Below are 20604 nucleotides of genomic sequence, written 5' to 3' on the forward strand. Positions count from 1 at the left end.
ATCGTGGTTCTATGGACAGTCAATCGTGGTTCTATGGGAAGTCAATCGTGGTTCTATGGGAAGTCAATCGTGGTTCTATGGACAGTCAATCGTGGTTCTCTGGACAGTCAATCGTGGTTCTATGGACAGTCAATCGTGGTTCTATGGGAAGTCAATCGTGGTTCTATGGACAGTCAATCGTGGTTCTATGGACAGTCAATCGTGGTTCTATGGACAGTCAATCGTGGTTCTATGGGAAGTCAATCGTGGTTCTATGGACAGTCAATCGTGGTTCTATGGGAAGTCAATCGTGGTTCTATGGACAGTCAATCGTGGTTCTATGGGAAGTCAATCGTGGTTCTATGGACAGTCAATCGTGGTTCTATGGGAAGTCAATCGTGGTTCTATGGGAAGTCAATCGTGGTTCTATGGGAAGTCAATCGTGGTTCTATGGACAGTCAATCGTGGTTCTCTGGACAGTCAATCGTGGTTCTATGGACAGTCAATCGTGGTTCTATGGGAAGTCAATCGTGGTTCTATGGACAGTCAATCGTGGTTCTATGGACAGTCAATCGTGGTTCTATGGACAGTCAATCGTGGTTCTATGGGAAGTCAATCGTGGTTCTATGGACAGTCAATCGTGGTTCTATGGGAAGTCAATCGTGGTTCTATGGACAGTCAATCGTGGTTCTATGGGAAGTCAATCGTGGTTCTATGGACAGTCAATCGTGGTTCTATGGGAAGTCTGCCCCCCACCACAGGAATGTGACATTTCGGCCACTTGGCTGCGGGCTCCGAGCAAGAATCTGCCTGTTTACCGCGGGCCCCAAAGCCCCTCCCCTCCCCCACCGTCACCCCCCCCCCGCGCTGTTAAATCCCACCCCGCGTCACGTGGGCCGCTGACTGCAACAGCAGCAGCCCGCGGGGCCCGCGGATCTTCGTGCGCCGCGCATTCTCCCCTCGCTCAGACGCGGGCCCCCCGTGTCCTGTCCAGCAGACCCCCTTCCCAGCTCCCCCCAGCCCCGTGTCCTGGCCAGCAGAGACCCCCCCCCCAGCCCCGTGCTCTGGCTCCTCCTGCACCCCCTGCACCGCCTCCTCCAGCTAAAGTGCAGAGCAAAGTCCGCGCGGCCTTGTCCGTCCCAACCTCGTCTCCGTCTCGACCTCGTCTCCGTCCCGACCTCGTCTCCGTCCCGTCCCAACCTCGTCTCCGTCCCGACCTCGTCTCCGTCCCGACCTCGTCTCCGTCCCGACCTCGTCTCCGTCCCGACCTCGTCTCCGTCCTGACGTATCTGCCTTCGTAGCAACCTCGTCTCTGTTTGAACCTCGTCTGCTTCAACCCCTTCTCAACCTCACAGGTACCCAACGGGGCGATGCAGAGAAGCGAATTTAGCTATCGCACTGCAACATCATCATCACCATCACCCCATCACACCTCAACATCATCACCTCAACATCACCATCATCACCTCGCCACACCTCAACATCATCACCATCACCTCACCACACTGCAACATCATCATCACCTCACTACACCTCAACATCATCACCATCATCACCTCATTACACTGCAATATCATCATCACCATCACCACACCGCAACATCATCATCACCACACCTCAACATCATCATCACCTCAGCACACTGCAACATCATCACCATCATCACCTCACCACACCTCAACATCTTCACCTGAGGACGGCTGCTTGCGTTGTGGCCGAAACGTCGTGAGAATTGTTTCATTTTATTATGTTTTATTTTTATTATTTTATTACTTCCCTTCTACGTGACTTTACCGAAAAAACCAAGAAGATGACCTCAACATCACTTCACATTCCCATCATAATCACCTCGCCATCACCTCAAACTCCTAACCATCTCACCATCATCACCTCACCACACCTCAACATCACCTGACATCATAATCACCTTGTATCACGTCATCACCAGCTAATCACCTCATTACCACCCAACTCCGCACTGTGTCACCACCCGGCATGGCGCCCTCGCCCGTTCTTGCTGTGGCTGCTGCCACAGATCTTGGCGCGCCATGTCCCAGCGGAGACGCTGAGGTGCAGCTCCGGGCACTTGGAGGGACCCCCCCCACGGCGCTGCTGCTGCTGCCGCCGCCGCGATGCACTTCTCCATCCCCGACACGGAGGAGTGGGCGGGCGAGGCGGCGCGCTTCGTGGTGAGCGCGGTCGGCAGCGGCCCCCTGCGCTGGCGGTGGCCGTGCCGACGGATTCCTTCCCTGGCTCCGTTTGATCCCCGTAGCGGCACTTTTTAAAGTTATTATCCCACCACCTGGATAACCACTGAATGCTGACATCACATGCCCCAAGGGGCCGTCCATATATGACGTCACGCACCTGGGGGGGGTCAGACATTTGTGACGATGTGTGACGAGGGGGGGGGGTGAGAAATGTGACGTCGCATCAAAATGCGCTACTTTAAATAAATATAGAATTGTTATAACAACACTGATTGTTATAACAACACTCCTACAACATCAGAGTGCAGCGCCACATTGAATACGCACTACAATGACAATAGTTTAAAGCGATTTGAAGCATGTTTTAGTTTCAAAATGTAAATATGGTTTGGGGGGGGCAGAGCTTTGTGACGTCATATTTGAGGGGGGGGGGGTTTGATTTTTTGTGACGCCGTGTGACATCCTTTGAGATCAACATTTGGACTTTGCCTTTAACGTTGGAGTGGACTATCCCATGGTGAACACATCTGCCAGTGTCTGCACTGCTCACTGCAGTGTTTGTATCGGCATGTAGCATTCTGATGTTCCCGTGGAGATGAGACGTGAGGCGGAGTTTCTCATTCGTTGAGTTTGTCTCGACGAGGGTGCGATGCGACGGGACATCATCTATACTGAGAGTAAATGTATAAACGATGTTGAATCAAACATGAATTTAGGGTTTGAGCTTTTTGACTGCTGGAATGGAGGCTGCTTGGCTACGTACAGTACGAAAGAATTTCAACATAAATGCAATCGCATGTATTGTCGGCTAAGTGGCCAGGAGATGACAGTACACCAACTCGATAACACTACGGTACAGCATATACAACGAAAATATAAATTAGGTGCCGTTTCTGCCAATGGACCTTAAATCAGATGAATAGAGAGGCCAGAGAAAATAAAGTGGGTAAGAGTTGGAGATCACTACACACAATGGGGCCAGGATAAGAATATATTTCCTCGTGATGAATAGTCTTTAGATTGGCACATTAATAGTTAACTATTCATAGATAGCGAGTAACAGACAACCCCTTTAATTACAATAAATGTATAGTGGGTTCAATTGAGGTGCACACTTGATCTTGGAGGCAACACATTTATTAGCTACGACTACTGGGCAGGGGCGGTTTCTTCATTAGGGCGATTGAGCGACGCACCACCAATGTCATTCAACCACAGAGTCACGCTAGCCGTCACTGTGCCTCTGGATATAGTCCAATCAGCGTCATGCTACGTTCTGTGGAGTACCGCCTCTTTTTGGGCGATTTCCCTCCAGCTGAGAATCGCCCCGAGTGGTCCCATAGACTTACATTCAAAGATGTTTTTTTTTCGAACGGGGGCGCTGCAATGCATTCTCTATGGCTTCCGGGAGGGCTCGCCCTAACGTGCTTACGTCATCATACGTGCTTACGTCATCATACGTAAGCACGTTTCATCCAACAATATTATTTGTCGCCACCTAGTGGAATCTTTAATAAAAGAAACTTGAGTGGTTTGTTTTAATAGTGAGTATAGAAACAAACAAGATGTATTGTAAGAGTCACTTTATTTTTCATTAATATTAAAGAAGTGAAGTTGCCTTTACATGCTTAAGCTGTTAATTTATCCATTGGATGGGTGGACCTTATCCTTATCAATCATCCAGACATTTGCCCCCCCTGAGAGATTTTGCAGGAGCCGCCACTGCTACTGGGTGACTATTAACATTAACAGGGTGGTGACCACCACGGCTGACTATGCACACACTGGACGGGATAACGACTACGTCGGACCAGGACAGCGAACACGCTGCCTGGTCCACGTGCGTGAAGACCGAGGACCCAGGGTCGAAGACGGAGGATTTCTGATCACTCTCGGGACTCGGCCTTGATGGGCTGCCGCGTGGCCAGGCTCCGCCCTTGACCACGCCCCTTTACAGATCCTTCTCATAGACTCGGGGCCCACATCACGTGTCCCTCTCACCTCCTCTTTGGCCCTCGTTACCGCCTCGTCCGGTCACGTGCCCTCTCAGATTCACCCCGACTGTTATGTCCTCACCCACCTCTCTCTCTCTCACTGCCACCGGGAGGGACTATGCTCTCTATTGAGCCCTTCCATGGCATACTCACTCTGGTGCGAGAGAGAGGCTCCGCACATACAGGACCACTCTTCACTCGATACTGTCGTGACACTATAGTGACACCATTTATGTCACTACAAATGTATTAATGCATACACATCTGTATACGAAGTATAGTTTATAAAATATACTGGTACGTTGCATTATGGGTATCCCTGTTGCAGTGAGGTTAACACAATAATCAGTGTGGGACTATGGCTCGCCTCTTTAACGTTAAGTTGAATGGTGAATAGATATATTAAAATGGGTGTTCTGAAATGGTGGGTTTGATGGTGATGGTTTTATGCCAAATTCCACAAAAGATGGTTTGAACCAGATACAAATCTTAGCGAAGTGGCCAAAACCTATCGCCTTGGCAATTTGTCCATTGTTGATGATGGAGACATTGGCATGTGTTCATCAAAAACCAAACCAAAGAGATATTTTACAACAAGTCAATATGATCCGATGTGATCGGTTGAATCTGTGGTGAGTTTTTTCCCCAAAAGTATTTTATTTGTGTTAATTTAAATGACACGTGATCAGACAATATTGTCCTTGATTCCTGTTTATACGTGCGTGCTTTCAGACCTACAACATCCACGTGAATGGCGCATTACACTGCCGCGTGCGCTACAGCCAAATGCACGGCCTGCATGAGCAGGTGAGGCCTGGAGGTATCATGGGTAGACATGTGGTGCACACAGTGGTAGTGGTGGGGCTGCAGTTGAAAAGACATCAACAATTGCACACAATCTATCCAGCGTGTGAAGTGTCACTCTAGCAGTGTAAAATGGCCCCTCTCCTGGCTTTTACACGAGAGTGTGTAATTATGTTGGTTTGTATGTGTGAAGAGGAAGTGCAGTCGTTTGCTCGCTGGGTTACGAACCCAGCGACCAGAGTTGGATTCCCACTCATGGCCAACACCAGTGACATATCTGAACCAGTTCTGAGCCTCCCCTAGGTCGACTCAGCCTCAGATGAGTAACTGGTGCGATGTGTAAAAGGTGGCCAAACGTGGTGTTTGCCACCCACCCCCTCGTGTGCCAACCCGAACTTCATAGAGGCTCACTCACAGCACATGCCCCAACAGTCTGTTAAAGGCTGTACGGGAGTCGCGTTTTCGTGTATGACAAGGAAGGCAGCAGTTACTGACTAGGGGTCTGTGTATGAGGGGTAAAACCTGGAAATGTGAATCAAATACCGCGTTCACCACTGATGGTAGCAAATATCGAAAAACATTAACATCAAATTATTGAGTCATTGGCAGTCCAGTAAAAATGTGGATACCACTTGATCCTTCTGTATGGGATAGAGTGTTTCCCCCTTGCATTCGTGGGTTTTCTCCGGATGCCCTGGTTTTCTCCCACATGGTTGATAACACCTGAATATATAGAGGATCGCAAAGCTTGGGTATTTGTTGGTGCCAGCTGATCATGTGGCTGTCTTCCTGCTCGTCTATGGTTCCTTCCGTCTCTGAGTTGTTATCTACGTCTTGAGAGTGAGCGAAAACTTTTTGCGTTAAACATTGAAATTATGCTGGTGATGTGTTCAGCTGAAGAGATGTTCAGGAGGTGGAGTGGGGCAGATGTTCCCACCCAAGCGACTACTGCCACTAAGCTCTGCCCAGGTGGAACAACGGAGAGAGCTGCTAGAACGCTACATCCAGGCGGGTGAGTAACAGGAGATCATATTCTCTGGAATTAATCGAGTACTTTTGAGTCAAAAGTGAAAACCGGCTGCTCAAATGCACATTAAAGTGGTACTCAAATGCTATATACAGCCCTGAGCCAGTGGAGGAAATTCTACATTCCTATGATTGTGGGTGAGTATCCATAGGACAACCACTGTTGACTTCCCCACAAAATGGTACAAATTTTTATTGATCCGAATGGATGATGATAGACTGAATCAGCCTGCCACCAGGATTCTAATTTTGTAACCTGATTGCGAACGGCTCGCTCTGACGCTTGGTTGCCTGGTTGCATTGAGTACGAAGCTTCATCGTTTATTTTTTGTTAGTCATTGCGCACTACTTGAAGTTGTGTAACGTTTTCTGTTTAGCAGTCTGCACACAGTGATGGTGATTTCAGATTGTAGCTATGTGCTTTTATGTGTGTCTCAATGATGTGTTGTTAGAATGCACAACCATCCACATCCGTGCATTTCTGTTATATGTGCAAAGTTTTGTGGTTTGTTTGCAGTGAGCCAGGACCCAGTGCTGGGCACCAGTGAGGTATTCCACAGCTTCTTGAGGAAAGCTCAACAGGTAACTCCACTGCTTTATAATAATCGATATGTATATGCGGTCACACAGTGCCTGCTGTAGTTGGTGATGAATGCTGCATTGTGAAGTGAAGGTGGTGTTGATGGCGGCAGTGAGGGTGCTCCGCCTTCGACAATTCATGTGGTCTCGAGGAGCACCTTGGCTGGCACAAGCACTGCAGTGACACCGTTGTGTTGTTCAATACAGGACACGCAGCAGGTGCCCTCGCAGGCGGTGCAGCTCCAGGTGCTGCTGGCCAATGGGCAGATGGTGTCTGTTCACGTGGAGAGCACTCATCAAACCGACGACATCCTTGAGGTTGGGCACCAGTCACGGCTCCTATTTGAGGTTAAGCTTGCGTTGTGGCCGAAACGTCGTGATAATTATTTTATTATGTTTATTTTTATTATTTTATTATTTCCCTTCTACGTGACTTTACCGAAAGAACCAAGAAGATGAATCCCTGCAGTCACGAAAGCTTTAAATCGAAATTTAAGCTTGAGGAGTTGGGTCAAGCTTCTGATTTGTGTTTAGGTTAAGCTTAGGTATGGTGTTAGTTACCGGTATTGTTAGACTTAGGCTGGGTTAGTGTCGAGTTGAACATGAAGCTTAAGTGGGATTAGTGTCTGGGCTTAGTTTATTTTGTAACATGAGTTGGGCTGTTCATGTAGGTCCCATTGCAGTTTTGCTGTCATCATTGGTTAAACACACTTCTTATTAAATAATTCATCAATAGTTGCATGGCAATTGTTATTATTTTTTCCCAGACAAATCACCATTTTAAAAAGACTAAGAAACTGAATATTAATATTCTGGTTTTCTTTTATCATAACCATGTGGTTTAATAGACCGAATGCTGCTGGTACTGTACATGCATGGTGGTGATGTTTTAGAGGTGGTGGTATGCAAGCAGTAGTGTTGTTTTTAGCGCGCTGCACTACGAACCCGGCAACTCGAGTTTAATTCCTGCTCACGGCCAAAACCAGTGATGATTATCTGAACCGGTCCTGGTCCTCCCATAGGTCGATTCAGCCTAAAATGAGCATCCAGTACAGTATTTAAACATCAGCACTGGGGAGACAAAGGTGGACCGGCATGGTGTTGGCCACCCACCCCTTGTGCACCATACTGGCCTTCATAGGTGCACGCTAAAAGCACTTGCCCCAGAAGTCTGTCTTTGGTGTGGCAAGATAACCAGCTTCCTGAGAATGGGAGTTCTCTGATACATTACAGGGTGGTCACGTAGCACATCTGCCGGCGTGTGTTGTGTGCAGGCGGTGGCTGCGAAGCTGGAGCTCCCAGAGGAGCTGGTCCATTACTTTGCGCTGTTCCTGGTTCGTGACCGGGGAGGCGGAGCGTTCTCCTGTCGGTCACTCACCACCATACACACCGCTCTCGCACACAGTGATACACTTAGTGCTCGTTGATATGGATGTTGCTCATCGGTACTCGGAACGGCGTGATTGTTTTGGGTGGCACGGGTGCTATGAAGTCAGTGACAGCTCTCAGTGCCTGCCCAGGAGATTAATAAATTAGACTCAGGAGTCCAGTGTCTGGAAACTCTGGTAGATGTTGGCAGCACTTTGTGTAAACGTAATGATCCAGTCTGGTTCTTTTGCTTTAGCTCAAAGTCTTTGCAGAACTATGTTTTTGGAGTGTGCACTCTCCAGCTACTTGACCTTGCCTGACCTGTAACAGAAACGTGGAAACCCATACCAGATTGCTTCCCAACACTCAGTATGTTGAATTTATGAATTTGTACTGTCCTTCAAGTTCACTTCACATCTGTGCCTTAAACTAGCCAACCCCAGTTTGAGAGAACAGATATCTGAAGCATCAACAGCAGCTAATTGCTGGCGATTAGCTGTGCTACGTGGAAACTTGTGAATTTCCACTGCCTCCCGCCAAATGTTTCCATTGCCCTGGTTGGCTCGATGGTTCCTGATACCTGTTTTGAGAGGTTGTTTGGTAAATTAATGGGGATTACGTGACCATGTGGTATTTAAGAGGAGTCGCTTGTATCGGACATGGAAGCGTGGGTCTCATAAAGGAGTCGGCATTTCATCAAGACTAGGGACGTTATCAACACAGAGTAGGGATGCATGCCCTCTATACCTGGGTAATCCGTACAGCAACTGGGATGTATGTTTTGAACATGTGCTTATGTGTGTTGTGTGTATTGTGTGTGTGCTTATACCACCAGTCATCCGCCGGCTGCAGGAGTTTGAGCTGCCCTACATCTCTGTCACAAGCCTCCAGAGCTTGGACTATAAAATAGTTCTCCGGAAAAGGCAAGTGTCTACGTTCCTGTACATTCTCAAACCTTCCATCGCACTTGCTTTAACACTTTGATCAAATAAACCTTGTTTGGATGACTGATACATTACAAATGTCAAATCTTGACTTAAAGCATTCGTGACTGCAGGAATTCTTATTCTTGGGTCTTTCGGTAAAATCACGTAGATAGGTTCCATGAAAATAACAAAAACTACGACGTTTCGATCGCAACACAAGCGTTTGTGATAAGGAAGAAAAAAAGAGGGGGAAAGCTGCTGAGGCAGACGGTCTTAAAGGTGTAAAATGGGTGTAGCCCAAGGGTCATAAACGAAGTGGGCGGCACTAATGATGTTAATGTGAGAAATTAGCATGTTGATGTAATTGGTCATGTTAATATATTTTCTCACACCCACTTCGTTTAAGACCCTTGGGCTACACCCATTTTACACCTTTAAGACCGTCTGCCTCAGCAGCTTTCCCCCTCTTTTTTCTTCCTTATCACAAACGCTTGTGTTGCGATCGAAACGTCGTAGTTTTTTGTTGTTATTTTTTTACCTATCTATGTGACTTTACCAGCAAAGCCCCAAGAATATTACAACTGTCTTTAATAAAGTTTGTCTGAGCCACAATAGCTGACAACTAAATGATGCCTAATACTCCACGGACTTAAATATTCGTTCTTATAATGTATGTTTCGAGTTGCTCAGCACTGTGCTGTGCACGAGACTCACGAGTGGTAGGTAGTGGTTTATTTTATTATTTTATTATTTCCCTTCTACGTGACTTTACCGAAATAACAAATAAGATGGTAGGTAGTGGGTTCAATGCCTAGCCGAGGGTCAAATTGGTCTATTATCTCATCTCTCTGGAGTCAATACATGAGCGACACTTTATGGAGTTGTTCTCTTGAGACCTACCTCCACCGTGGGGAAACATTAACTGTTGGCCTGGTGCCACAGTTGCAGGCAAATACCGTCTATTGCTTAATTCAGAAGGGAGATGCTGACCTTTGCAACCTGTTGTACTTTGTAAAGTATTTAAAAAAATAAAGTATACAAATAAGATAGCAATGAATACAATTCTATAATCGAAACTTCCACAGTATAATAATTCAGTTACTCACAGGGGGACTGAATCATAATAAATGGATTCTGCCGCACGCGGCACTTTTGACTGTGCGCACAGCGAGCCTCACGCACATGGCGCACAAATGTGTTTACATTTCTAATTACGGTGCAAACCATGACACACCAGGGCGATACATGTTCCATTTTAACCTCGTTTTTCCAATAGCTATGCAACGCTATAAAAGGTAAGGCATGATGTTCATTCACATGCACATATTTTGTCGATGTGTTACAAGAGATAGTACAGTGGAAATGCGTCTTAACGCAGACACCTGTATAAAGAAAACCTGAGGAGTAGGACAGATGATTCCCTGTAACTGAGTTTTATTTTAATCTCTGTGCATGCACACACTCTACTATTGCAGCTATTGGGACACGGCGTATGATGATGACATCATGGAAAGCATAGTGGGTCTGAACCTGCTATACATTCAGGTACGAGTGTCACCATTGAGACGTGCTGTGCTGCTGCGATGCACTGCCACTGGCGAGCACTCGGCTTGCCTGTCGATGTCATTGCTCTTGGTTTTCAGAAGCATTGAACTCTGTTTCACGCAACTCGATGAGAGTTGCTGCTTGAATGAGCATTGATGCGGTACTTTTCTCCTATTTCCAGTACTTAAACAGTTGTAGTGTATTTAGATGTAAAGCTTTCATAACTGCAGGAATTCATGTTCTTGGTTCTTTCGGTAAAGTCACGTAGAAGGGAAACAATAAAATAATAAAAATATAAAACAATAAAATTCTCACTACGTTTCAACTGCAACACAAGCCATCACACACCTGATGATGATTGCTTGTGTTGCAGTCGAAACGTCGTGAGAATTTTATTGTTTGATACTTTTATTATTTTATTGTTTCCCTTCTACGTGACTTTACCGAAAGAACCAAGAATATAGTTGTAGTGTATGTCGATTGAGGCGCACACACACTGTTGGAGGAGGCAACGCGTTTATTAAACAAATCACTGAACACCGGATTCTGTTGTTAAGTGTGGCTAACTTGCCCTAGGCTGCTCATTATGTGCGTGTCTGTTAACCAGCTTCATCCCCGGAACGAGCCCCGAATCCCCTCGGCGCTCCCCCTTTATCCCCTGGCCCCACCTTCGGCCACGCCCCTTGCTGCATCAAGGCCGGAGCTCCCCGCTTCCAGTCACGTGCCCTTAACTCCACCAATCGAGGCACCCGGCGCCACTCCAGCACTGTGGCTGGCGCAACACCCAGAGACGTCTAACTGTGTCTCTGCACAGTGATGAAAATGATCCATTCTTGACAGGGTTGAATTTGTCCTCAGGACAAAGTGTTACTAGTTGTATAGAGCTTTGGTAGGATGATGGGCTGAGGAAACCCCAATCATGATTTGAACTCGCACCTTGTGAGCCGCTCGCTTTTCTCCTAAGCCACCTGGCCACTGGTAAGTCCAACTGTGTATGTATGCAGCGTGACTGTGGGGGCAAAGGGTGCCATTGTTTGGCAATTGAAGGGTGTGTGTGGCTGTGTAGGCGGTGAGTGACGTGGAGAGAGGCTGGATTGTGGCCAGCAAGGAGCAGCTCCAACAACTAAAGTCTCTGCAGGACAAGGGATCTAAAAAGGAGGTAGGGTGGGGTGAAGACGAGGATTAGGAAGTGGAGTAATTATCGCGCACCTTTTAATGCATTTTAAGTGACGCTCTGCATGGTAAACGTCATATATAATTTCATGTTTTGTCGACTGTTTTTGCAGTACATCCAATTTTCACAAACTCTCAAATACTATGGGTACCTGCAGTTTGACCCTTGCGTAACGGATTTCCCGGAGAAAGGATGCAAAGTGATCGTTGCTGTGGGGAACAAGGAGTTGAACTTCCGCGTGCTCCTGTCAAGTGACCAGGCCAAGGAGGGGAGCTTCAAGGTCACGCGTATGCGATGTTGGCGAGTCGCTTCATGTGTGACAACTGCTGCCCGGCACGGCGCACCCAGCGTGAGATATGGCCACTACCTATAACACCTGCGTGATCACACCTGGCTCTCTGTCACTGCACCTGTGTGATCACACCTGGCTCTCTGTCACTGTCACATCACCTGCGTGATCACACCTGGCTCTCTGTCACTGTCACATCACCTGTGTGATCACACCTGGCTCTCTGTCACTGTCACATCACCTGCGTGATCACACCTGGCTCTCTCGCACTGTCACATCACCTGTGTGATCACACCTGGCTCTCTGTCACTGTCACATCACCTGTGTGATCACACCTGGCTCTCTGGCACTGACATGGCACCTGTGTGATCACACCTGGCTCTCTGTCACTGTCACATCACCTGTGTGATCACACCTGGCTCTCTGTCACTGTCACATCACCTGTGTGATCACACCTGGCTCTCTGGCACTGACATGGCACCTGCGTGATCACACCTGGCTCTCTCGCACTGTCACAGCACCTGTGTGATCACACCTGGCTCTCTGTCACTGTCACATCACCTGTGTGATCACACCTGGCTCTCTCGCACTGTCACATCACCTGTGTGATCACACCTGGCTCTCTCGCACTGTCACATCACCTGTGTGATCACACCTGGCTCTCTCGCACTGTCACATCACCTGTGTGATCACACCTGGCTCTCTGTCACTGTCACATCACCTGTGTGATCACACCTGGCACTCTCGCACTGTCACATCACCTGTGTGATCACACCTGGCTCTCTCGCACTGTCACATCACCTGTGTGATCACACCTGGCTCTCTGGCACTGACATGGCACCTGTGTGATCACACCTGGCTCTCTCGCACTGTCACATCACCTGTGTGATCACACCTGGCTCTCTCGCACTGTCACATCACCTGCGTGATCACACCTGGCTCTCTCGCACTGTCACATCACCTGTGTGATCACACCTGGCTCTCTCGCACTGTCATATCACCTGTGTGATCACACCTGGCTCTCTCGCACTGTCACATCACCTGTGTGATCACACCTGGCTCTCTGGCACTGACATGGCACCTGTGTGATCACACCTGGCTCTCAGTCACTGTCACATCACCTGTGTGATCACACCTGGCTCTCTCGCACTGTCACATCACCTGTGTGATCACACCTGGCTCTCTCGCACTGTCACATCACCTGTGTGATCACACCTGGCTCTCTCGCACTGTCACATCACCTGTGTGATCACACCTGGCTCTCTCGCACTGTCACATCACCTGTGTGATCACACCTGGCTCTCTCGCACTGTCACATCACCTGTGTGATCACACCTGGCTCTCTCGCACTGTCACATCACCTGTGTGATCACACCTGGCTCTCTCGCACTGTCACATCACCTGTGTGATCACACCTGGCTCTCGCGGCATCAGGGCATCTGCCATGTTAATGTGGGGTTTGTGGTGTCTAGCAGGTTGCTGCATCCAATGGGTTGGTCAGTGCCCCCCCTCTTTCCGCCACCCTTCGGGCCACCACCTCGCCAGCTGAAGTTCGACTTGAACTTGCCTTTGAGTATCTCATCACTAAGGACAAACTCCAGTGGATCAGCATCTCCAGTCAGCAGGTGGGCAATGGCAAGAGATACAGAATTTACTTGGGGAATTTAACACGGTGTGTATATATGTATGCGTGACATGGGAACGCTAATATGAGTGTGTGTCTGTGTGCTGCTCACAGGCTATTATGATGAGCATCTGCTTACAGGGCATGGTGGATGAGCTCATGATTAAAAAGTCAGGAGGAAAGATTCGCAAGGTGAACCAATGCTCACATCACAGTAACACCAAGTTCTCGTGTTCTCATTTCTTTGCATTTTCCCACGTCTATTACCTTAATTGGTTGGTCCAAAAATTTCCCATGGACATGTCATCTTCTCATATTACAAATATCTCTTTGACAATTTCTGCATATATCACATCAGAACGACGCATAGCGATGCTTCTCTAGCTCAATGCTTCTCCATGCTGTATGCTCATATATCTCCTGTGTCAATATTCCACGTATCTTTCAATCTCTTGCTGCACGTGACTAGACTGCTCTCCACATAGCTCGACACTCGTAATGACGTGGTCCATGATGAAGCTGTCGCTATGGTGCATCTTTAGTGAGCACAATGCCATGTGGAGCAGGAGTGGAGTGAGAGGTGGGAGATGGTGATCTAATGAGGACCAGCTGCCGCACGAGAGCACTATGGAGTGAAAGAGAAGCTCTGCAGAGATAGAGATATACGGCATCAGAGAGGCAATGCAAGAGAAGCGGAGTGGGAGACACGTAGAGCAGTAAACACATGTGCTCCTTGGTAGAAAGTAATATTTCCTGATTACATTTTCTCGATCAGACATTCAATGTATTCAGTCCACTGAAGAGTACCATGTTGAGATTTCACTGTGTTTGTACTTCCACACTGTACATTCAAACATACCAACCTCATAGCCCACCTGTCAGCTCACCTTCTTATTCCAGCCAAATGTCCCTTAAATGCATGGGGTTGGCTGCTCGATTATTTTTCGACGAAGTCTGTGTCACCTACTTTGTGCTCTTTCCTGACGATGTGCCCAGCTCCTCATCTATGCTACTCTATGTTGGTGTTGTTATATGAGGAGTGTTTAGAGGCTATAGAGCCATGTCTAGCATAGAGATCCCCAAAACTATATCCTGTCAAAGTAGGCAGACTTGTTGAGATGCGTGAGGAAAAGAACCGAGGCTTCATGCTGTGTCATTTGGTGCTGCCGCAGATGAAGAGAGGACGACTGAGCAGCCGGGCGGAGTTCTCGAACAAACATTCTCCTCCTCAAGTAACATACACGACCACTACACACGACAAAGCACGCACACACACCGCCACTTACAACCAAACGACTGCATGCACACAACACCAGCAGCCACACATACAAACAACAGCTAGGTGGTGATGATGTCTTTGCACATGGCCTATAATCCAGCACATTGGAGGCAGCGAGGCTTGGTAGATCATCACACAAATTCCCTTTGGGTGTCGAGGTGTCTTACCCTGGCTTGCTCGGAGAAAGTGGTACACAACGATGTGGGCTTCACCTGTTGCTTGTATGCGATAGAGTGTTTCCCAATCGTATGCATGGCTTTTCTCTGGGTGCTTTGGTTTCATCCCACATTGAAATACAGTACTCATTAACATCTTAATATATAGAGAACCACAAAGCTTGGACAATTGTGTCGCCGGCTCATCGCGTGGCGGCCTTCCTGCTTGTCTGTGGTTCCTCATTGCACCTCTGAGTTATTTCCTACGAGAGGCAGTGAATGTCATGTGGCAGCAGTGGGTTACAAGTTGAGATGATAGTATTACAGCCACATAAACAATTACACACACACGTCTCCATAACTGAGCATCAGTGCTGCGTTCAGCCATGCAGTTGCACTGCATCCAGTTACAGTCACCATATTTATTTCCATCTCATGCACACATCCACCAGTGGGAGGGTGACATTTTGAAGGAGTTGTTTCACATGAATTTTGTGTCCTTTTCAGACGTCCCCAGAATCTGCAAAAGAACTCCCCACGGTCAGAGTGTCTGTAAGTTCAGACAAGAATAATTATCTCCACCGTCATTATAAAAAAAAACGGCCTTTATTGGTGTTTGGCTGAGTGTGGTCTTAGATCCTCAAACCAAGCTTCACAATGTAGATGCAATTTTCACAGCACTTTGGTCACATCTTTACCTGACTGCAGCCAGCTGCCTATACAGGCCTGACATACTCTCAACCCAGTGGAACAACATCGCCAAGAGTGGATAACTCTCATGACACCAGTACAGGAGTGTTGATTTTTGTTAGGGCTTGGCAGGCCGTTCAGGGGATGCAGTAATCAATGAGGAGGCCTTTTGAACGTGCCTCAGCATTGCAGATACAGTAAACCCTATTCGCGACTTGCCGGACTCAAGTATTAGCGAGTGTACATGCCAGACCACTTACACCGGGGAGGAGTGTGCAGATTATTACATTTGAAACTGTTTGCGAGGATTAGGCACGCCCCCTCTGCTGCCTGTGTAGTCTTCAGTCTTACAGTAATCCCGCTCTGAACTAACTCGCTATTGTGTATTAATAAGAACTCGAATGCAATCAAGGAAAGTATAACGGGTAGCGCTCCCCAGAGTGTGAACATGATAACAACATATTTTTTGGGTCTTTCGGTAAAGCCACGTAGATAGATATTTTTATAATTTTTAATAAAAATATCACTGATATTTGTCTAATTTTACGTGGCTTTACCGAAAGACCCAAAGAATATTAGTTGTTATTTTTGGCTCTCCGATTTTACATTAACAAGTTAAATTTCTCACACTAACACAGCCACCTTTGCGCACCGACCTCGAGGTGGTGGCGGCGGCTCTGCAATCTCACATTAACATGCTAAACTCTCACATTAACATGCTAATCTCTCACATTAACATGCTAATCTCTCACATTAACACGCTAATATCTCACATTAACACGCTAATCTCTCACATTAACATGCTAATCTCTCACATTAGCATGCTAATCTCTCACATTAACATGCTAATCTCTCACATTAACATGCTAATCTCTCACATTAACATGCTAATATCTCACATTAACACGCTAATCTCTCACATTAACATGCTAATCTCTCACATTAACATGCTAATCTCTCACATTAACATGCTAATCTCTCACATTAACATGCTAATCTCTCACATTAACACGCTAATCTCTCACATTAACATTCTAATCTCTCATTAACACGCTAATCTCTCACATTAACATGCTAATCTCTCACATTAACATGCTAAGCTCTCACATTAACATGCTAATCTCTCACATTAACACGCTAATCTCTCACATTAACACGCTAATCTCTCACATTAACACGCTAATCTCTCACATTAACATGCTAATCTCTCACATTAACACGCTAATCTCTCACATTAACATGCTAATCTCTCACATTAACATGCTAATCTCTCACATTAACATGCTAATCTCTCACATTAACATGCTAATCTCTCACATTAACACGCTAATCTCTCACATTAACATGCTAATCTCTCACATTAACACGCTAAACTCTCACATTAACATGCTAATCTCTCACATTAACACGCTAATCTCTCACATTAACACGCTAATCTCTCACATTAACACGCTAATCTCTCACATTAACACGCTAATCTCTCACATTAACATGCTAATCTCTCACATTAACATGCTAATCTCTCACATTAACATGCTAATCTCTCACATTAACATGCTAATCTCTCACATTAACACGCTAATCTCTCACATTAACACGCTAATCTCTCACATTAACACGCTAATCTCTCACATTAACACGCTAATCTCTCACATTAACACGCTAATCTCTCACATTAACATGCTAATCTCTCACATTAACATGCTAATCTCTCACATTAACATGCTAATCTCTCACATTAACATAGCCACCTCAGCGCGCACGCCGTGGAGGCCGCTCACCGATCTTACATTACCATGCTAACTTTTACCTGGCGCCCTTTGATTGGTGGAAAACCCATCACCGTCGCGGTCGTTGCCCACCACTTCCATGAAAATGATCTGCCCCGCCCATGTTGCTGACATTTGGGCTATGCCCTTTTCAAACCTTTATAAACTGTTTGCCTTTAGAAGCTAACCCCCTTTTCCTGATGATGACCGCTTGTGTTGCGATGGAAACGTCGTAGTTTTTTTTGTTATTTTCTTGAACCTATCTACGTGACTTTACCGAAAGACCCAAAGAATATGAATTCCTGCAATCACGAAAGTTTTAAGTCAAGATTTATGATAACAGACAGTTGTTATCAAAAACCTGCATCTCCTGAGGGGTCGTCCTGAATTCCTCACCATTTCCATTGTCAAATTGTCATAATCAAAGATAATTTAAAAAACATTATTCTTAACGTGATTGTAGTCATTGTTAAACATTTATCATTCCTTCCCTATGTTCATTCATACCAGGAACGCAAACCCAATTTTTCTCATTGGATCAAGGTTTCTGCATTCGCGAATTCTGTATTCGTGAATGTTTTCAAGAACGTAATCCTCGCAGATAAAGGGGTTACTGTATAGTGAAAAAGATGAACGCGAAAGTTATGCTACTAGTCATTCTGCTGAGAATGGAGAATATCTTAAGTGTTGCTGTGGTGCAATTGGCCCTTGCTGCCAGTCTGCTTGTGACCATGCAATACTGCACGCATTGACAATTAATGGAATCAGCCATGGGAATGCTTCAAGAGAGTGCAGAGAGCACGATGTACACACCAGGACAGTGTACCTGTAGTTCTGTCCTTGGACCATGGCTCTAGTTTCTAGTCATGAGTTTACTCGGATCACACTTCCATGTCACTGTTACGATTCCATTCTGTATGACCTGTACATAATACAACAGCAAGACGAAGGCAAGTCTCTTTTGACAGTATTCAAGATGTTTAGCACACGTCCATACATATGGTAGGAAGGTCACTAGTAGGTGGCCTGTGGAGAGATGGAACCATACCACATGAATAAAGAAATTGCATCACTAACTTTGGGCCACCATTAGGGATTAGCGCTGCCAAATTCTCGTTTTAAGTGGAGCCACAGTCTCTTGAATGTAATGTGGGTTAGGGTTACAGCTGCTTTGCTGGGGTGGTGTATCATCGGTGTGTTTCTGGTGTGCTTTGCAGAGCAAGTTGTCTTCTATGTCGCTGCGTGGCCTTGCGTGCTCAGCCTCGGTTGGCGGGTTGGCAAGCAGAGGGAGCCAAGTGCGTGGAGGAAGTGGCGACGGCTACTTGGAAAATGATGCCTTTGAGGGGATTGGGGATGATGACCTGTGAAGAGGCATCGTCTCAAGCCTACGACGATCAGGCAGATCGGACAAGCTGGCTTCAATGTTGATATGCCTGGGATCACATGCCGAAACCCACGTTTGCATGAGAGCTTGCAATAAGATATTTAAAAATTAATATTTTTATGACATGTTTTTATAGGAGTGGGAACATGACATGAATGTTCACAGGTCCCTGTAGAGTATATTGAAGTGTGTATGTAAACGGGATGCAAGAATGGCTTTGTGCCCTTCTGCTGCCGCTAATTTTAAGCCTGAGGGGATCATTGATATAATGTATGTACGTATTAAAGTACGTATTAAAGAGTACATATTAAAGCCGGGCAACTTGAGAATTGGGGGTTATGAACATCAACTCAGAATTGCCAGATCATCGGGCTTCCATCACTGCTTGAAATGTCAGACCCCAACAAAGTTATTGTGAGGTGCACGTGCTGTGTCTTCCATTGGCAGAGGTGAGGTTTCTGTTCTTCCAATGGCTGTGCAGTGCAAAGCAGTTGTATGACTTGGCTGCTGTTTTTCAACTGAAAAAGATACCCCATACAATGTGGCTGGTATTACATCCCAAAACGAGGATATTACCTGGATAAACGAGCGTCAATAAAACATCATCTGGATTGTCTGCAACGCAGTGCCGCGGCGTTGTTAGGTGTTGTGCTAATCCTGGCTCTCACGGTGAGAAGAGTCGTGTCCCACTGACACTGCAGACGCGGTCACTGCCCAATTCATCTGGCAAGTACCTTTTGAGTAAATCAATAGTGGTTCTGACAGCCATTATGAATCTCTGTAGAGATATCCAGTAGCTGAGACGCTAAGCTCGGATACCCCAGTAATGGTTCACATGGCCCCTTATTAGTTTCCTGAGAGAGATCCCCGCCTGGGATTATAATGCTGGGATTTCCCTGTAGTGCTGGACGCGTGCTGAAGATGTATACGGAAATAGTGTGGGTGTGCATCCGTCGCCTATTTCACTTCTCTTGTTGCCACATGTTGCGTTGAGGTGTGCAAGTCGCCTTGCTCAGTGTTGTGCCTTACATCGCAGTATTATTGATCGCTACATATCACTGCCATGTGTTGCAAACGACACTTGGGGCTTCGACATTCGTTGGGATCAAGCAAGCATCCTTTAGTGCCGCCTTCCCCCGTGCCAGAGACGGTGCAGGGCGAGGTATGGAGCCAAGGGTTGATGGTAACAACGCCGAGGGCTGGTTGTGGTCGAGGGAAGAAGGGAGGTTGGTGCTAAGGGAGAGGACTTGACGTACCATGTGTTGGCGTTTGTACGATGCTTAATTTCACTAGTTACATTTAAAGTGTTTCATACAGTGATGCTGTTACTGATGTAGCTGTAATAATTAGTCGAAATAAATTGCTAGTATTTTAAAAAAATCCCCTCCTGTCGTGTGGACTTGTGTGGTGGTCGCTGTGCTCCAAAAGGTAGAACAAAATTAATGTTGCGTTGATCACCCCCTGCAAATCTACGGTGACCGTGGCTGTCTCGACTCTATAGTGGGGGGGGGGAACCTCAAACACATTCCTCGACAACACGACCTGAAGAGGAAACTACAGGCGGTGTGTCAACAAGAGCATGTTTATGTGCCATGAACAACAGGTGCTACGAATACGGGCCATTGGTCAAAACGTCGCCCATTACATGTTGACGTTTAGGGTAGCTTTACAGATGGATATGTTGAGTGTTTTTGTTTATTTGCGCTGTTGCACTACCTGGCAACACAACAGCATCACCAGGGGCCTGACTACAGAAAATGCGTAAAATTCGTCGGGCAGTGATCGCCATAAAAGACTCCACCCTCTGAA

The 20604-nt window shown here is 46.6% G+C and overlaps 1 protein-coding gene across 4 annotated transcripts; it reads left to right on the forward strand.

Moving 5' to 3' along the window:
- The first annotated feature begins 851 nt into the window (after positions 1 to 851).
- Positions 852 to 20175, forward strand: LOC144722444 (sorting nexin-17-like). Of its 4 annotated transcripts, none has more exons than XM_078600708.1 (16): positions 872 to 1334; positions 2015 to 2168; positions 4916 to 4990; positions 5882 to 5999; positions 6531 to 6595; positions 6800 to 6910; positions 7867 to 7957; positions 8796 to 8883; positions 10362 to 10431; positions 11498 to 11590; positions 11718 to 11954; positions 13367 to 13519; positions 13633 to 13710; positions 14691 to 14750; positions 15460 to 15504; positions 18629 to 20175. In XM_078600708.1, the coding sequence occupies exons 2-16, from the start codon at positions 2112 to 2114 to the stop codon at positions 18776 to 18778; spliced, it is 1491 nt and encodes a 496-aa protein (XP_078456834.1). In that variant the 5' UTR covers positions 872 to 1334; positions 2015 to 2111; the 3' UTR covers positions 18779 to 20175. The 4 variants fall into 4 exon arrangements, with proteins under 4 accessions (XP_078456838.1, XP_078456834.1, XP_078456837.1 ...); XM_078600710.1 differs by having other exon boundaries at positions 873 to 1334; positions 13370 to 13519; XM_078600712.1 differs by lacking the exon at positions 2015 to 2168 and having other exon boundaries at positions 852 to 1334.
- The last annotated feature ends 429 nt before the right edge of the window (positions 20176 to 20604 follow it).

The sequence above is a fragment of the Lampetra planeri genome, chromosome 14 (assembly GCF_965212315.1).
Source record: "Lampetra planeri chromosome 14, kcLamPlan1.2.h2, whole genome shotgun sequence".
In the NCBI taxonomy this organism is placed as follows: Eukaryota; Metazoa; Chordata; class Hyperoartia; order Petromyzontiformes; family Petromyzontidae; genus Lampetra; species Lampetra planeri.